This window comes from Crassostrea angulata, chromosome 4 (genome assembly GCF_025612915.1).
Source record: "Crassostrea angulata isolate pt1a10 chromosome 4, ASM2561291v2, whole genome shotgun sequence".
Taxonomy (NCBI): Eukaryota; Metazoa; Mollusca; class Bivalvia; order Ostreida; family Ostreidae; genus Magallana; species Magallana angulata.
Window position 1 is genome coordinate 10,858,837 of NC_069114.1, and position 19,099 is coordinate 10,877,935.

Consider the following 19,099-nt stretch of genomic DNA (forward strand, 5'->3'; position numbering starts at 1 on the left):
AAATGAAAACATTGGTTTTATTTTATTTTAAATGACTGTTTACATGCGTGGAATAATCTTTGAAAAAACTATGAGTTTTCATTCATATAAATTACATTTGTTTGCTGCAGCTCGATGCAAGTCCTTTTGTGTCAGAAATTTTTGTGAAACACCCTGATGAAGACAGTGATAAGGGTGACCCTCTTGGAGGATTCCTTTGTACGGGTTCACGGAGTGACGGAACCTTTCTTCACGAATTCTGCAGCCTGCAACCAGACGGAATCTTAGCAAAGGACCTTTCTGTAAGGTAAAGCAGTGTACCACAAATAATTAAGGTCTTCCGTTTCCAACGGAAGACCTTACTATTATTCTGAAAATTTTTCAAATTTCTTATTATTTTTTTTTTTCTTCTAGACGCCAACTTTGATCCTTAATATCTCGCTCGTTAGTTCACCGATTGTTTTGAAATTTTCAGGACTGATAACATGCCGCGTGATGTTGTCGTTGCATATTTTAGTTGAGGAAAATCCCCATCCGGTTTTGAGTTATTCCCCTTTTAGTAAAATTTAACGACTTCTTTTGTCCAGGGGGGTTTAGCTATAACGATGACTGGCAGAGTCTCAAAGATGGGCTGGTTTGGAAGCCAATACATTGAATTTGTGCGAGATATATTTTATTTATTATTTAAATGCAAATAAAAGGGGTGGTATAGATGTTGAAACAAAGGTAAGAAAAAAATTCAAAAAAAATCGCGTATTCTCCGTGTTAGTTTTCTACCTGAAAAAAATTTGTTATAACATGTATTTTAAAAGATCTTGGTCTTACCAAGACCTTTCATTCGGTATACAGAAAAAGGGGCTGGCCCCTATAATTAGGGAGTTAGATGCGTCAAAAGTTTCTTGTCAATAACTTGTAAAGGAATAAAAATTTCTAATGCATTATTGAAGCAAAGTTGTAAAGAAATTAATTTTAAATCCTTCCGTGGTATTCAATTTAATGTTTTCGTAATTTATAGCCAGTATTTGCAGAAACAATTGTTGTCAGTTCGGTCCATTTTTGTGGGGGTGCGCACGTTTAGGAGGTTATGAAAGGGCTTTTTGTAATGCACTAACTGATACATGCAGCGCGCTAAAATAATTCTACATAAAATTCCCAAATGTTTTTATTCATATGTACATATTCATTTCATAAAGATGAACCTCTTTGACCTTATTTTTGTTGTTTGTTTCATAACTGTGCCCCTTTCTATATTTAGATGCATTACGAGACTCAGGTAACCGATCGATAGAAGAGTCGCTAGCTGTATTCAGGCCGTCGCCTTGACGACAGTGCATATGCTTGTAGAGCTGGACGTACACATGTTTAACGCCCCACTGTGTTACTGTAACAGAGACATTTTGAATTGTTTCAGTACTGGGAGATGTGTTAATAAAATGGTTCGAATGCATGGTAATTAAACTCAACTTTTCTACAGTACGTATACACGGCCGTCATGTAAAGCACAATGTGTATTACTGACATGACAAATGTACGCCGGCAATTTAAACGAACGCGGTATTGCTCCCGATAGAACATTTCTTTTAAAGCAAAACAAAATACTGATTTCCGATGGATATAATATTATCATCGTGGAGATGATATTAAAAAGTGAACTTAATATTCGTACACGATAATATTTGAATCCAAAGCCGCTATTTTTAAGTAACGGTTATTAGGGATATTAATTATGACTTGCCCTGCGTTTCACGTTTTTTACTTGCAATGCATCTACAAACGAAAATACCAAACAACCTTCGGCAGCAATTTATAAATTATTTATTACATACTAGTACACAATATTAAAGAGATAATTAAATAAATTGTGCTTTATAATTGTACTCGCTATCTTCCGTGGAAATAATGGCATGGAAAAAATGTTGTTCAATGTTCATCAAAAACGATGTAGCCTTAGCAATCGAAAATAATTAACAAACTGTATATTGATAGATTGACACATTAACAAACATTCAGACCCGCAATGTATTTTTTGCAAATTCTATAAAATGTAGACTCAATAAGTGAATTTTTCCGCTTGGGGTATTTTGAATCACATGTGTACGCTATGTGTACATGTACATATAGATTAATAGCCATATAGATAAACACTTTCAGTGTTGAATTTTTAAAAGATATTTTGTACATGCAAAGCAATGCAATGCAAGGGCTATTAAATTCGAACAATGTACATACGGTAGGGATCGAACTGATACTGGTTCTGCTTGTTCTACAAACAGCGAATGAAATGCGAAGTATTAGGGTGTTATTTTTTAAACAAATAAGTATTGCTCTCTTAAAACCTTGCATTACTAAACAAAGCATCATCCGAAATTTTTCATACAAGGGCTATACAGACTTGCAGCTAACATTACCTTAGAATTTGCCGCTGTTCATAAATTCATTAAAAGACGTGCAGATTCAAGTGGTTATATGTCGTTTGATATGGGATTTATGATGTCTATTTATATTATTTTAATTAAGGACAGATGAGACGTTCCTCAATTTTATATAATTTTCCTTCATATTTCATTCCTTATTTATTAACATTTAAACCTGTTAATTCCAAAAAATTTAGAGTACATTACCAGGCTCGTTTTGGAGCTAGAATATTTCGAACTTTCCTTAAGATAGCACGCAAAATGCATTTGAATGCTTATAAGTAAAGTCATACTATTTATTTTAATTTGAACACTTTATACTCAAACCAAAATAATCATATTACATAAAAATTTAATTATGAAATAACAAAGTGGAAATCTTAATTCACATTGTGGAGATAGGAAAAAATGGAAGATACATGAAGGTCGCGTCTGACCTTAATATTATACAAGCAATAGCTTTCCAAAAAGCTTGTCTGACTACCCAAATTTATTCAATGGAAGCATGCATGTATCAATTAGGCTATCTTATAAGAAATGAAATTTAATTTTCGCGGCGGATCATAAATTATTAAATTGAACGTGCAGAGTTTAGAAGCAATTTCAATCTTTTTCTTCGATCGAGTGCATGTACCTGTATATCACTGGAAATTAAATCATTTCATTATTTTAAATCATTTTAGGAATGTACATGTATCGAATAATCTCAAACAGCCAAATTGAAAATTGAATTTGTTATATATTAGATGCAAAATCAAAGACATTTTGTTATTTCTAACCATATAGGACAGGATATTCAAACACGTACATGTAGCATCGTTATTTGAAAGTGTGTGTGTGTGTGTGGAGGGGGGGGGGGGGTTAGGTGGGCAGCTTCATCAAATAAAATTCTTGACAAGGAATTTAAAAAATGGGGAATTTTGAAAATCCTAATCCGTAGGTGGGAGGGGGTGTTTACATTTTAACTTCAATTTAATTCAATTAAAATTACTTTATTTTTTGGTTCCATTTATTACATGCTCCGACAAAAGTGAAAGATCCATGATATCTCTATTTTTTATATGACCAGTTAAGAAAATAGAGTGAGTAAGACCATCTACACATCATGTGCTCTGGCCTAACTTGAACTCGCCCACTAATCGGCGAGCCAAAATTATGAATGAGACGTATTATGGCGCGAAGTCTTTCTTTACCATTCACGCAACAGCTGAGACCTCAGATAGATCCATCGGCATAGATCCATTGGGAGGGTGTCAACTAATAACGACATATATTATACTTTGGATTGAATGTTTTAGAAGAAATCTATCCAAATAACATACACACTTAATTGACTAGCAATTGTTTGATGTACATTTACATTTGTACACGCGAGTGAAACCCTTTTCCAGATGAATGAAATCGCCCAATTGATCGAAAATCGGGTCACACGTACCCAACTTCGGCGAATTACTTGTACGTAGCCCCTCCAGTAAATATTCCAATTATATGAATTTATATTTGTTTAATTAATCCAAACTGATGATTCTTTGTTAATGATGATAATCCAACACCAACTATTACTTACATTGTACTACTTAGACAATGTGTATCATCTTGTTGCGATGACACCTCCCTCTTTTTTTTTTTTGACCTTTCAAATATGGCAATCTATTTTTAAATCAGGATTACACACGTGCAATGTGAAAAGCCCTTTTAATTGAACACTCTTGCTCATTGTTGCTTATTACATCCCATATAACGTTTTCATCAATTATGAATATAAATGTTGACACATTAAAGATGCATCGTCAGGCAATTTTTAATTCAAGCTTGTGGGCCGGTGCCCCCCCCCCCCCCCCACTTTTTCTCACAGCAATTAATTTTTCCGGATTAGGATATTGAAGATTTTGGGAAAAACTTTTTTTTCTTTTTTTTTTTTTTTGTTGTTTTCAAGCCATGATAAGCATGATAAAAAGGACTCTCAAAATAAGAAAATAGACGCAAAGCGCAAAGTAAACTGCATTCACGGCATATGTTCACATGGTATTCCTATTCCTATTCTATTCCTATTTTGGACTCGTCCACTATTACTACGAAAAAATTAATGAATGAGACATTCTGATTCTGGCGCGGAGTCTTGTAAATGAAATTTCCATTGATCTGAATGGATTTTTCCGTGAGGGTCGGGGTAGGTATAAAAACAAATTTAATCGTTCAAGGTTTTGAATTGTTAACAACGATATATCAGATCGAATGTTTTAGAACGATTTATAAATCCAAAATACAGTCATTTTTAATCGGTTGACACAAATGAAATCACGTCCAGCAGAACTCCCTGGCATTTTAGTGTATGTTATTATAAATTTATGATTTTGTTTGTTAATAACAATTCAACATCAATTATTAATTAACAATGTACACTCTAGAACGCTAATACACAATTTTGTTGCGATGACCCCCCCCCCCCCCCCCGGCCATTATACCAATTTTTAAATCAGGATTACACACGTGCTTGCATGTGCAGAAGATAATCTGGAACTTAACTGATAGCTATATCATCTCTTTGGAAATTTATTTCTCCGTAAGCAAATACGTATAGTAACTGATACATGCAATTGTGAAAACCATAGAGGAATGCATGATCTGCGCATAATAACTAACTGCTTGATACAATATTTCTTTTTTCCAACATGTTTTAAGTCAATAATAATATGAAAATATATGCTTGACTTCATATCGGATATTACTCATTTTCTTTATTCCCCTTTTCAATAAACAAAACAAACCAACAGACCAAATTGATCCAGATGAATATAATTATCAAAAATAAACCTAAAAAACAAACTACACATTCATCCTTCACCCACAATATTGCCTTTTCCATATTTGTCATCGTGGTAGATCTGTGTAACAATCTATTAAGTAGGTGCTTGCACGACATAGAACCGGCCCTTGCTGACCACGTTTTCATTAACACATATAAAGGAAAAAAAATATTTAGATTTTTTCTTGGATTTATTTTGATGTAAATAAAAAAGAGAAGAAATTAGTTCTATAATATATATGCGATGTAAATCTTTTTTCCATGCAATATTTCGTATAAAACAACGAAGAGTAGTATCTTGAAACTTTATTCAAATTTTTATTAGACCTTTAAATTGTAAAATGCTAACATTGAAATTTGTGCCCGATTTCTTTTTTTTAAGGTAAAACTTTATTGATTAAATAAAACTGATTCTTTGAGACAAAATAAATTAATTGACATAATTAGTTTGACATTCTCTAAGTGCAGTTCTGTAGCTCTTAGTCTGAAAAAGAATCGGATGGACGACCTAGGACCCAGATCGTCCATCCAAATTTCTTGAATGTTGCCATTTCTTTCGTACGCGGACACATGTTGGCCAAATACTCACCGAGACTAAATGGTTCGTATTTTAAGTTTTAACTGCGTTTAAAGGTAATATTGGAATTCCGATAATTTTGAAAATGATTGATTAAATAAAAATGGTTAAAATTACCGTTAAATTACCGGCATCGGTCTTCCCCATGCACGAATCTAGAAGAGTAGGGTGAGGGTTCCAGACCCCACCCCAACCCCCGCAAAATTTCTTTCCATTATATGTACAATATAAAATTACAAAAATATGCCTTGGACATCCCCATGCATACTCAAATAACCGTCAGACACTCAACCGTCAGACACTCAACCCCCACCCCAGGAAAATTTTTCTTATCCGCGCATGCCCCCCTCCCCTCCCCCCCCCCCACCCCTCAAAAAAACAAAATTATTCTTCAGAACCTCCTGTAAAATTTCCAGGATCTCCGCATACATTCTAAAAGATTCATTGGCCCTCGCTTTCGATAAAAAATGCGAGTAAAATGTTGGTCTTTTTACGTACATACCGGGCATACCCACTGTGTGATTATAATCGTCGTCCATATTCTGTGTATATTGAGTCAATTATGATGATTAGATAAGTTTCTCAAAATAAAATGCACATGCAAAAAAACAACATGCGGCGAATCAAACTTTAGACAACTTTTAAAGATTTGTATTTGCTTATATACATGTACTTTGTTTCTTTTACACAGTGTTTATACATCTAATATTGCACCATGGTCAGGTATCAATTTTTGTATTACGTCACAAGTATGACGCAGCTACGACGGAAGACCTAATCGTTGCTTGCAACGAGCTCGTCTCTAGTTAAATATATATAATTCTACGAATCGAAAATGTAATGATACACAGGCTTCTTGAATTTAAGGTTTTAAGGTTAATATAACATATCTAATAGTTAAGATACTGTAATTTATATATGCAAAAGATATAAAATAATAGTTTCAAAATAATGATTTCTTTATTTTGTGCTTTTGTACAAGCGAGCACTGTAAACACATTCATTATTCAAACAATAGTTACTTATTTTGCTACAGAGAAAAAGACATTTTAGTGCGTCTGAATGAGAAAAACACTCTTGGATCACTTGAGTATGATCATGAAGGCATCCTTGAGCTCTTTCGGACACTGCCAACGTTAAAGACCATTTCAATGGTAACAATTTAACATATTGCAAATTTATTTTTTAAGTTTTATAACAGTTCATTAAGTCATTCCATACATCACTGAAATTTTATTTGATTCGTTTTGATTATATGAATACTGTATACAGGTAAATTTTCGCTCTCGTTTTATTTTCTGCTCTTTCGCCCTCGGTGTAAGTAACTATACAAATTTACGACTTTGCAAAGAAAATACTGTTGATTAAAACATAGCTGATTAAATATAGAATATATATTTCTAACTGTATAAGAGCCAATTTAAGACAGAGGCAAGCCATGTTAATGTGTAGAAGAAAAAAAAATGTGAATCATTATTTCTGTGAAAAATACAACTTTTCAAATTTATCTTTTACAATTTAAGGAAACATACAATGGGAAATCGGAAACGTTCACAACCGTCGAATTTCTACTCGAAGGAACTAAAGAAGGTTAATTATTATGGATATGTTCATTGATCCGTTTGACAGATATGCTTATTCATCTTTTATGCTCTTTTGTTACTAATCTGCTTTTATTCTCTATTCTTATTTTCTTTTTTCCTGTATGAAATGGGACCTGTAAAGGATCTGAGATAATTTTTTTCTTGATATTTTGTAATTAAAATGATTGATTTCTCCACTCTAAATGTCTGACAAAAATTTGAATGTTATAATTCAAGTTTTAAACGAGAAACAGAGATAAGATTGCATTGTTATGTAATCAAAGCTCGAGTTTTATATTTGCTGACAAATAATGTAAAGGAAGAAAATTATCATTTCTTTGACAAAGGAGCTCTTGAAAAACAAGATAAACGGATTGATTGGTTTATAAATAATATTATCAACGAAAGAAAGCAATATTTGGCTAAAGTGTATATCAGTACCACACATATGTAAACAAAAACAATTTGAAAAAATTCCACCTTTGTCTACAAAACAAAAAATTCAAACTGCTTGACTTTCAAATTTATGAAGCATTAAAATTACCTATGTTAACCATTCTAGACATAAAAAATTGAAAAATGGAATTTAAAAGTTTAAGATCTAATCGTACGTAAGTCCCTTTAAAACCAGTTGTCCGAAACGCGGTATACAAATATCTCTTTTTCTTAATGCATAACCTATAATTAACAAATGTTTCCTATTACTTTTCAAAAAAGTTTTGCATTTAATATGTATCTTGATATGTTTATCCATACTAGACTTTGACCCGTGCGTGCACGGTTTGACTTTGCATATGATATCGGACCTTTACCAAATAGATACATTCTTGACATTTTCATTACAAAGCTTTAAGCCTACAGTAATGCTATTAATTTCACTACTACCTGCATAGTTAGAATAATCCAACTGCGTCTTGGGACAGACCTTCACCATAGTTAAAATACCTCCAATCACCCGTAATATAGCAGAAGCTTGCAGAATCGTTCCGAAACGATTTTGGAAAAAAAATAATGAAGTTGCATTGAAAATAACAGTAAAATTATTCATAACAAACCAATTTGATGCTGTAAATACTTATCATCTAAAAATTTAATTCATATCATTGAAGAATTCAACAATTTTTTCACCAACGTTTTTTTACTCGCTTTCAATTTACACACCATGTTGACATTCGGAACTCTCGGGATTTTTTTATAGTAAATGCACTGTGTTAGAGTTAGCTCTCGTATTTTCTTTGATGAACAGAATATATAGCTAATTTCCAATGAAAATTTACACGTATTTTTATTATCGTTTCCGAGTTTACCCATGCAGATGTGGTATTGTGGAAACGTAAACTAAAGACCCTCCCGTGATTTAGCTTGAATGTAATGCCCATGCGCAGGATTGTAGAATCCAAAAAATCCAGATGATTTCCGGAATTTTTTATGGAATTTTCGTTGATTATTAAGTAGCGAAGCTTGATTGTGAAAAAATAATAACAAATTGGTAATCTTCAAGTACCAATGATGTTTGAAATATATAAACAAAAGACAGTATTCTTCCGATTTATCGGTATCAAAGCCCAAAAATTCGAGTCTATTATTTTTATATAGAAGTATCTATATCTTTCAATATAGAAAATAATTATCTATAGCTTCTTATAGTTTAATGCATCGTGCAATATTAATTAGATATGATGGTTATTTTTTTTATTTTTAAACATAATAAAACAATAAAAAAAAAAAATTTCACAATTAGGAAAATCTAAATCAAAGAGAAAGGTATTTCGGAAACGTCATTGTCATTTTTTGTTTAATGTCAAAAATAACACTACAATTAAAGATCTAAGGCATACGTTGCGAATAGATGATTTTCCATCACAAGGAGTGAAATATTTGAGTTGTATTTTAAAGAAATATCACATTTAATATTTGTATTCTAAATTAAAGTCGTGATTCATAAAATATTAATGTCAACTTCCTTACTTCATCAATTGGAAATAGATGTATGTTTGTTTTATTAAATGAAATATTTTGAAGTTGATTTTATATTTTGAAAGAAATCATAGTCAAAGAAAACTCAGTAATGCTTACGGCCCAACCACCTTCAGTAGAAGCACTTATATATCAGAGAGGTAATACATCATTGGCTTATCAGAATGGTCAGCTTGCCTTATGCAAATCTGCAAATTTTCTGACAGACTGTACACGTAAGTTTTCCAAATTTGTATTTTGTTAAATTCTTACTGTACAATAATTGTCAGAGAGAGAGAGAGAGAGAGAGAGAGAGAGAGAGAGAGAGAGAGAGGGAGAGAGAGAGAGAGATTAATTATACATTATCAAAGTATGCTCAGAATTCCGTAATGTATTTTTCTTCTGCCTATATTGGCGAATTACGTATCTCAATTAACAAGGATATTTTCTTTTTTTTAAAGACCATTTTGTTGTGAAGAAAACGTTAGATGAAGGCTTTTATAATGTATACACTTTTCAAGTGCAGAAAAATAAATCAAAATTTCTTGGCCTCAACGGAAGAAAACTTGAAATCATTGTAAGGGTATTATTAGTTTCATACGAATATCCAATTTTAATTTGCATTTGCATTTAAAAACAAGTTTTTGAAATGCAGTTATTCGTAACAACTACAGTATTTACTTTTTATTTAAAAGGACGGAACAGACGAGGCTTATATTAAATCATTTCAAATAGAAAAAATAAAAAGGGATTCTTTCCTGAAACCACGTGGAAAAGATGGTAAGCGTCGGTCAAGTTAACTTGTTTGTATGTGCATGCATATTCTTTCTTCCACAGTTGCAATTGAACCCTTATATTGTTGACAATTTAGATACAAAAATAAATAGTGAACTTGTCATACTGATGATTACTCAATAAACTGAAATATTAGTTTTCATTTATGTTTGCACCACATGTGTTGGATATAGAAGTTGGATTTTTCAAGTCCTAGGCAGAAAATGATATAACACTTTTAAATACACATTAAATGCTTACTTTTAATTTCATTTCTTTACGTTCATACACACTTTAGACTGTTTAGAAACTGTCGCATGAACATTTTAAATTCATTCGTAAAATGGAAGCAAATACAATAGAAAAAAGAAGAATTGTTTATGCTATATATTTTTAATTAATTTCAGATATGTATGTCTATTATAACAAATTTAAAGGAATTTACGAAGCTGTGAGTCGAGCAGATGCTCTCAAAGATGAAGGGTTTGGAATGATTATTATACCAACACCATGTCAACCATAAAAGGGACCGACGTCTAAGAAAACACTTCATTCTTCTTAATTTGTTATTCCACCACTAATTTAAAAGAGGGCCGCTTATTTAAAGCATTTTAACCTTAAAATATCAGTTTAAACTTTTAGACATAATAAGAAGGTTTTTATTTAGACGTGTTCGTAGATTTTCATTTGCTGTTTCAACATCGCAACTTTTTTTTCTCTGGAATGAAAGAAAATTTCTCACGGACATGTTGTATATTTGACTTTGATTTGCATCGGCTATTGTCTTATTCATACCATGTATTGTATGTAATGAGTCTAATCGTAGATATGTATCGCAGTGCGCAGTATACACTTATTCAGTAGCTGTGAATCAGATAGCTCTCCTTTCAAGCCCGAGGCAGGTACAGACGGGAAATTGTCAATTGTGTAGAGTTTTATGGAACAGCTGTCCAAATTAAAGCTAAGGGATGTGTGATGTATTATACGGATGTTTAATGCAGTGCATTTTAAGTGTCTTGTCATCAGTAACTCTATCAATATATAATTTATCACCTACAGCTATTGAAAAATTTTGTGTTAATGATGTATGTGCCTGCTGATCAGCTATTCACAAGGAAAATTGTATCAATAAGAGCACTTTTACGTTCTTAACATTATCTAATTAATTCTATCTGCACCCCGGGTATGGCTTTGGAATACTTTCAAAAAATAATTACACTATCAAAAAAGTTATATCCGCATAAAGTTCATAAATTAGGATTTAAACATTTTATCAGAAACCGACTATGACTCCCCCCCCCCCCCCCCCCCCCCGACACATTTTTGGTATTCTAACTTTATTTATCCAATCAATTAATCCTTTATTTTTAAATTGGCATGATGTTCATTAATATTTATTTTTGTTGTGTCTTTATTTAAAATCTATTAATATATAAATGTGTGTGTTATTTTTTAAATGTATGGCCAGTATTCTCATCCAGTTTCATCTTTTTTTGTTCGTAATATTCCAAATTAAAGAAAGTTTATACATAAAAAAAAGATTTTTTGTTCAGTTGATTTATAGAAGAACGGTGTTTGATAATGAAATAAAATGATATTAATCATTGGTAAAATGAATAAGAAAAACACCGACATGAATTGGTCTTTATTTATTGTTAAATAAATGAAAATTGAATAAAATTCAATGGACTAGCTAATATTATGTCATGTCCCTTAAACTGGTGTTGTAATCGATTACATTTAGATCCTAGCAGCTAAAAACTGATATTACTTGATATTTAGATTATAATAACCACTTAAAACTGAAAAAAGCAAATATCTTCACAAATGTGCCTCATGTTACTGTAACGTCGATGTTTGTGACGCTCGTGAAAGACCATGACAATATTAAACATGCGATATGTTCTTCAAGTGCATTAAGAATACCTAGTACGTTATAAATCTGAGAACATATAAAGCATCGTCTATACGTTTTAAGTCAATCAACATTTACAATTCTTATAAGCAAGTTTTTTTTCATTAACCAGCTACAGTTTATGTGTTTCAATGTTATCCACGTTAACTGCACAAACTCCATAAATTTGCACGGACAGGCCACATACCACATAACTATAACGCCCGCTACAGTCTTACATGTGTCCAGATAAAACACAACTATAACATTTTATAGTTTAAAAAAACATACCAAAGATATACATGCCTTTGTATAGTTAATGTATATCAACAGTGTTCTCTTTTTCTCGGAGTTTGGTCTTCTTGGTGGATATTCAGACTGAGAATAACAGTTTGTGCCATGCAAGCATCCTATTCTGTCAAATAAAGAGTGGCGATCTCCAAAAGACAATCACATGTTATTCACTCCGATTTAAAGATATATGTTTTTATACTGTTTATTGATAAGAGCATGTAATCTTTAATAGTGTACATGTAAAGTATGATTCTCCGAAACCGATTTTCTCCATATTAACCTTGATGATATTGCATAATGCTGAACACATTAGTAATCAAAGACAAAAGTAATGACAATTTTATTCTTTCTACTCCCAAATAAATGTAAAAATCAGTAATCAAACCTAATTATAAAGGAGCGTTACAAACTAAGTTCCACTGATTGAAATGATATCAAAACTTGTTTTTTATCACATTTTATATATACAAGCGCATGACAATGAATACACAGCGTGTTGCGTATGTGCGCACTGATTTAAACGGAATTTGTTTCTTTGTAATATTGGATTTTCTTCACTTTGCTTGTGCTTCGCTCAGCCACAAATATATTATCTCTTGTGTCTACACATAGATAACAGGGATGGTCTAATTCGCAGTTGTTAATGTATCGTAAGAACGCTCCGTCAAAATCTAAGATGTGGATACGTTTGTTGTTATAGTCTGCAGTCAGGATCCGACAGCGACTGTCTGTAGCTATGCCGTGTGGATTAAATGGTCGTTTTGTTGATGGTAATTGTGTTGCTTGACCGGTGTATTTAAACCAAAGCTTCCCTGATTTATTCAACGCCACCACTGCACCAGCATCCGTATCGCAAACACAAATATCCAGGTTCTTGTTCTCAGTGATGTATTTCGTATTATATAATCCAGATGAAAAGAGAGGCTGTTCTTTATCATTCGATTGAAAACTTTGTTTTTCTTCGGAGCCAGAATACCGCACAACTTTGGTTTGCTTATAATCATCACTGGTCATGATAACCAGGATATCATCACCAGCAGAGGCACTGCAGACACTGAGAGGCCTCCATCCACGAAGTCTAACAGCTTCGTGAATCTTATCGTTCTTTATTATGTTCACAGTGCTGTCATTGTGATCTGCATAAACTAGATCCCCATTCATTGTGACTGTTATGTCCTGTGGCGTGTTTCCCGACCTAGTTTTGATAGACTTTAAAAGCTTTCCATTCAGGTTATAGAGTTTCATGATTTTGTCATTACCGAGTGACCATAATTCTTTATCATTTAGGCAGGTCACATTGTAAAGGTATTTATAGCATGTGTCGATAGTAACAGTTATTTTTGGTACATCCATCAGAGATCGTTCTGGGGGAGAGGGCTCGATTTCTTTGATTGTCATGGGACATTCATTTTTCTCTGTGGTTAAATATAATGCTGAAAGTGAGCCAAACTGTTGACTAAGCTGATCTCTATTGATTTTCTGCGGAGTAAAGTTTGGTAAGGTCATTTTGAGCTTGACAGGCAATCTCCAAAATTCAGCATTCCTAGGAAAGTAGGAAAATACAAAACTGGCATCTTTCGAACTAAGAATTTGTTTCAGAGTAGCAATGTTGTGTTTTATTTCAGAAATCCTGCGATCGATTTCCCCTTCTTGTTTGCATAGGACAGTCAAAGTTTTAGATTCTTTCTTATCAAGGTCAAATTTGAGGCTTTTGATAATGTCGTCTATTTCTCTATGCCACACTTCACCTTGTTTATCGAAGGCACTTTTCAGTGTTTTAGAGGTTTTATCGAGATCAGCTTTTTGAACTTGTATACCGTGTGCCAACTCTTGGTAGCGAGGAAAAACGAAATTTTCTAGTTCGTCCAAATCTTTCCTCAAAATTTCCTTTTTACTATTTAGGTTTTGAAATATGTCTTCTTGTTTATGCCCTAAATGTTCTCCAGAAGAGATACAATGCGCACAAATAGGAATGTCACATTGTTCACAGTGGAGTTCGCATTGTTTGGTGGGGTGTTTCCTACACTTCAAATAATGAGTTGTCAAGGATTGTCTAAGAGGCACTACATTATGGTCCGTAGAGTAATCAGAGAAATGGTTTTCCACACAATTTTTACACAGATGTATATGACAAACTGAACAATGCAGGAGAGCCTCAGAAGTTTTGCATATGGTGCAGCGTACAACATCCTGGGCACTGTTCCAGGGGTCCATAGTCGTTACCTTTTACGTCTTGTAGTAGATTATTCTATAGAAAAAAAGTTTTGTTGATATGTATTTACATTAAAATATATGAAAACAGATTCAGTTTTACATATAATTTGTAACAATTTCGATTCTTGATATCTAAGCGTCATTACCAGTTTAACTGGTAATAATCAGACCAGAAATTTACCCATCATTTTTTAAACGTTAAAATTTTCTCATTCTTTTTTTTAAGCGCTTGCAATTCATTGAAACAAAGTGTCTCCTAAACACAAACCCCAACCCCACCCCCCACCCCCCCAAAAAAAAACAAAGAAAAAAAATGAAGCAAACAAACTAAGCATGCGTAAAAGATTTTTTTCACTCCGCTAAGAAAATTGTATTTAATTGCAAAAAAAAAAAAACAAAAACAAAAACAAAAAAACAAACAGAACTTACTCAATTATCAATTGTAACCCTACAATCAAGCAGTACACCATAACACTATCCCGCGTGGTATGATCCAAAGATTCCTTTACATGTGGGAAATAGTATGTCACATGATTAATTTGAATATTATAGATAAAAATGACATGTGTTTGAATTCCAATCCAGACCCGAAAAAAACCAAACCGTTTTAAAGTTTGAAAAAAAACGATTCCTTGGAAAAAAAAGAGCTCACATTGAGTTTATGAATTCACAATTTAGTAAAATAGCTGCAGCAATTGCAATGTTTTTGTAGAAAAGAAATAATGGTTTATTTGAAAAAAGGATTATTTTGAGTTTTCTGTAACATTTAATACTTTCTAACACCAGAGTTAAAAAAAAAAGCGACCCCGGGGAATGACTTCTGGAATTGACTGTAGTTATTTAAAAAGAAAAAAGATCTTCTGAGTTGAGCTAGCGAACTGGTTAGGATTTTTACAATTATGGCCAAATAGTTTTTATTGTAATCTGAATTGATACAAATTGCCAATATCATTGATCTGTGTTTAACGGTAAAAAAGGGCAGTAGTCATTTTTCTTTTTGAGACCCGTTTAAAGATCCAAAAGAACTGCTCATATTGGAATGATATTTGCTACCCTAATTTTAAGCTGACAATCCTCTATTCTTTATCGACACTAAGTAAACACGCCGGTTTGAGTTATCTGATGTGTCATCTAGGTAGCTCCTTAACAGTATGGAATTTTTTGCTTTTTTCATCTTTATCAATCCTAGGTTTTCCAAACAAAGAACAAACTGTTGGATGGAGAACTAGTAACCCAAGTATGTTTTCAATTACTGGAAGTAATCTATTTATCTGATTTTGCCTTGACTTTCATAGTGATAACTGAACTTTGTAAAAGTCTTTAAACTTTTAAATAACTTGTTTTTTTTTCTTGCAAACATTAATCTCAAGTGATCGTTTTTACTTTACAATCGATATTTCATACGTACGAAAATCGTTTTGCGCTGCAAATTTTATTTTATGTAAGATTCATAATTTTCTTTACTGCCATTCAGTTAAAAGGGGTAGTTCTGATTTTTACATTGAAAAACATTAATAAACGGATAATTTTTATTAAGGAAAAAAGGCTTTTAATTTGATAAGCGATATTTAAAAAAGGAAGATTTGTGCTACAAAAGAAGAACAATTCTAGCATAGAAATAAAAAATCATTTTGAACATATTCAAATTATTTTGGAAGTATTGAATGCTTATATGGCAATCGTTTTTTGGAGCGCAGTTCGCAGTTCGCTATTCGCAATTCAAAAGTAAACTGCGTTTTAGAACGCAATTCACAATTCAAAATTTAGAATTCATATTTGGGGGCTGAATTTTTCAGGGTCATCTACTAGTGGTATTCAATTATTATCCTAAAAATATGGTTACTTGGTCATCTCTACTTTTTGAGATTCGGGTTTATTTGCAATTGAAAAAAACGCAGTTCGCAATTTAAATTTAAGAATTCATATTTGGGGCCTCACATTTTTAGGGTCATCTACTGGTGGTTTACCATTACCACCATGAAAATATGTTGTCATCTCTACTTTTTAAAGTTCGAGCTTATTTGAAATTGAAAAGTGAATTGCGTACTAGAACGTATTTGCAATTCAATATTTAAAATTCATATTTGGGGCCTGTATTTTTCAGGGTCATCTACTGGTGGTATACCATTACCACCCTGAATCTCCGGATTTTATTCAGAAGTTAAAAAAAGACACTAGCCCTACATTAATAAAAACATTATTTAAAAAACGGCTTAAAAATAGTATTACATGAACATGAATAATAGTTGCGTCAAAGGGGAATAACTTTTTTATCAATCCACCTTTTCATTCCTTTATGTATTCAAATCTTAAAATAGGTTAACAACAATATTTATTACATTCAATTATTATGTATATAGATTTCTAAATTATGATTATTAGTTCAAATCATAAAAAAGGTTAAACATATCATTCTAAGGAAATGCACCCAATCATGTTCATACTTATGTACAGTATACTCCTATGGCAAGTACACTTTTTTAATAAAGTTTACATCGCTACACTTGTACTTATGTTCACAATATAGTGAAATAAATACAGTGAACTTATTCTTTTATTTAAAAAGATAATTTCTATCAAAATCACTCTCACTGTGCATGAGCATTTGTTTTGATTTGGCAAAATTACCAAATTCAGTTACTGAAATATTTAACTAGTATATCAGAGTTAATGGAATAAGTAATATTAACTTACCAAGAGACAGAGTATATCTATATCAAAGTTAATGGATTAAGTAATATTAACTTACCAAGAGACAGAGTATACATATATTAAAGTTATTAATGGATTAAGTAATAATAGCTTACCAAGAGACAGAGTATATCTATATCAAAGTTATTAATGGATAAAGTAATATTAACTAACCAAGAGACAGAGTATATCAGAGTCAAAAGTCAAATCTTGAAAATGTATTAGAACATCCACTCTTTTTGATAGAACAAAGAAATGGGTGTGACAAGCTCCTAAGATTTGGAGAAAAAAACTTTACAAACCAATAAAATCAAAGAAAACAGAACTAAAAGCCAATTGATCATAAAAACACCATAAATGTTCGGTCAAAACCTTAATTACAGTGAATTGAACCATAATGCAAATAATGCCATGGCCATCATAGATGCCTGTTCTATTCAACTGACCATGGCCGGAGTATTAATTTTATAAATCTTAAAATTCAATGAGATATTAAAAATTATTCTTGAAATGTACAATAGTTACTACATATTTATACTAATTAAGTTGTCAAAAATTTATGTTATTTTATTCATAGAGTTATTAATTTAATATTTATGAAATCTTTAACCCATACACTCACTTCAAGTGATTGTTGATTGTTTAACGTTGAAACAATGTTTTTATACCTGCTTGAGAATTTACGTCAAAAGAAAAACTCAGTGTTATCTTCGTACAGGCGCAATACCTGATAAGAATGGAATATTCGTACATGAAAGATATTTAAGAGAGCGGGAGAGCCATGGTACTGCAAACAATCGCCTAAATGCTTGTAACTGAAATAGATATTTTAAGACAATTTCAACTTATTTTTAAGCCTCTTCTGGTAATGTTTAGTATAACGATATATATCAAGAACTGATGAAGATAAAACAGATAAAAGACAAAATTATACAAATATATTGATAACTGTTAGTTCCCAAATGTGTTAAAAATAAATAGAGTGACACATGGTTTTCTATATTTCATAAAAAGTAAATTCGTACAACACAATCGATCAGGAATAATAGAGAAGACACTCAGGTAAATTTGAAACAAACGAGAGAAAATCAATTTTACGTATTTTATAAAAAAAAAAAAGTAGCACCAGTGTGATGTTGCCCAATTTAAACACTCACATTTTTGTGAAAATCATAAAATGAAATTTTATAAAATAAGAGTTACGTTATCTTCGTGATTAATAAATACAAAGTCATACGTTAAACACATACCGACTTTAGATTGAAATGGAATCCTCTCGATAACAGGGTTGTGTCTTTCTTTCGTAGCAGGTATGAGATTGAGCAGCCTAGACAAAATTAAGAAACTTCCATCTGTAGAGCTATACTATAAGACAAGAAACATTTTAATGTTCCATATAGTTGTTAAGAATGACAAAATAGATTAATCGAATAAAGCAGGACCAGCTGTGGAGTGTGGAGTGGTAGAGTTCTTAGTCCATTAATAAAGTGTGATTACCTATTGTCGTTGTGAGATCAATGGATGTTTTTTTATTCTGGTGTACGTGGTTGTTATACCTTTTGCATCATGATAAGCGGTTCCTCGATTTAAGGAAGAGGCGCTCATGCCTTAAAGGTCACCTGAGTTCTATATCTCTCAGACTGACACGTCAGAGAGTCTCATGTTTGCATTTAAGTTTCATTTTGAAGTTTAATCCACAATCTGAAACTCATCTGACTGTTACATTTACATTGCTTATTGTTTAATGGTTGAACAATATTTTTTCATGAAAAGGGGTTGGGTTTTAAGAGACGAAAGAATCTCTGATTATCTAGATCTTAGCTGCAGTGGCCAGAGTTTTGTTTTCTGTTTTGTTAATAGACACCTAAAGGCCTTTAGTGGTCAATCTTCATAATTCATAATGCACGCAAAATGCCT

The 19,099-nt window shown here is 32.2% G+C and overlaps 2 protein-coding genes across 15 annotated transcripts in view; one reads left to right on the plus strand and one right to left on the minus strand.

The window, feature by feature from the left end:
- Positions 1 to 11,396, plus strand: part of LOC128180246 (uncharacterized) — a 31,620-nt gene extending 20,224 nt beyond the window's left edge. For 11 of the 13 annotated variants that reach the window (XM_052848183.1, XM_052848174.1, XM_052848177.1 and 8 more), the window contains 8 exons: positions 111 to 286; positions 6,813 to 6,930; positions 7,049 to 7,093; positions 7,300 to 7,366; positions 9,402 to 9,551; positions 9,777 to 9,892; positions 10,011 to 10,095; positions 10,497 to 11,396. In XM_052848183.1, coding sequence (XP_052704143.1) covers positions 111 to 286; positions 6,813 to 6,930; positions 7,049 to 7,093; positions 7,300 to 7,366; positions 9,402 to 9,551; positions 9,777 to 9,892; positions 10,011 to 10,095; positions 10,497 to 10,612 — 873 coding nt within the window. In that variant the 3' untranslated portion in view covers positions 10,613 to 11,396. The remainder of the gene's footprint in view (positions 1 to 110; positions 287 to 6,812; positions 6,931 to 7,048; positions 7,094 to 7,299; positions 7,367 to 9,401; positions 9,552 to 9,776; positions 9,893 to 10,010; positions 10,096 to 10,496) is intronic. The other 2 variants (XR_008243205.1, XM_052848181.1) reach the window with 2 other exon arrangements.
- On the minus strand, positions 11,388 to 18,524 carry LOC128180245 (tripartite motif-containing protein 2-like). 2 transcript variants are annotated; one of them, XM_052848173.1, is made up of 2 exons: positions 18,433 to 18,524; positions 11,388 to 14,525 (listed from the first exon to the last, which is right to left on the minus strand). In XM_052848173.1, the coding sequence occupies exon 2, from the start codon at positions 14,489 to 14,491 to the stop codon at positions 12,794 to 12,796; it is 1,698 nt and encodes a 565-aa protein (XP_052704133.1). In that variant the 5' UTR covers positions 14,492 to 14,525; positions 18,433 to 18,524; the 3' UTR covers positions 11,388 to 12,793. The 2 variants fall into 2 exon arrangements, with proteins under 2 accessions (XP_052704133.1, XP_052704132.1); XM_052848172.1 differs by lacking the exon at positions 18,433 to 18,524 and adding an exon at positions 14,921 to 15,007.
- Between the last annotated feature and the right edge of the window lie 575 nt (positions 18,525 to 19,099).

What these genes read in the sequence shown, in the direction of transcription:
- LOC128180245 (XM_052848173.1), bottom strand. Translation starts at nt 14,491, where the DNA reads ATGGACCCCTGGAACAGTGCCCAGGATGTTGTACGCTGCACCATATGC.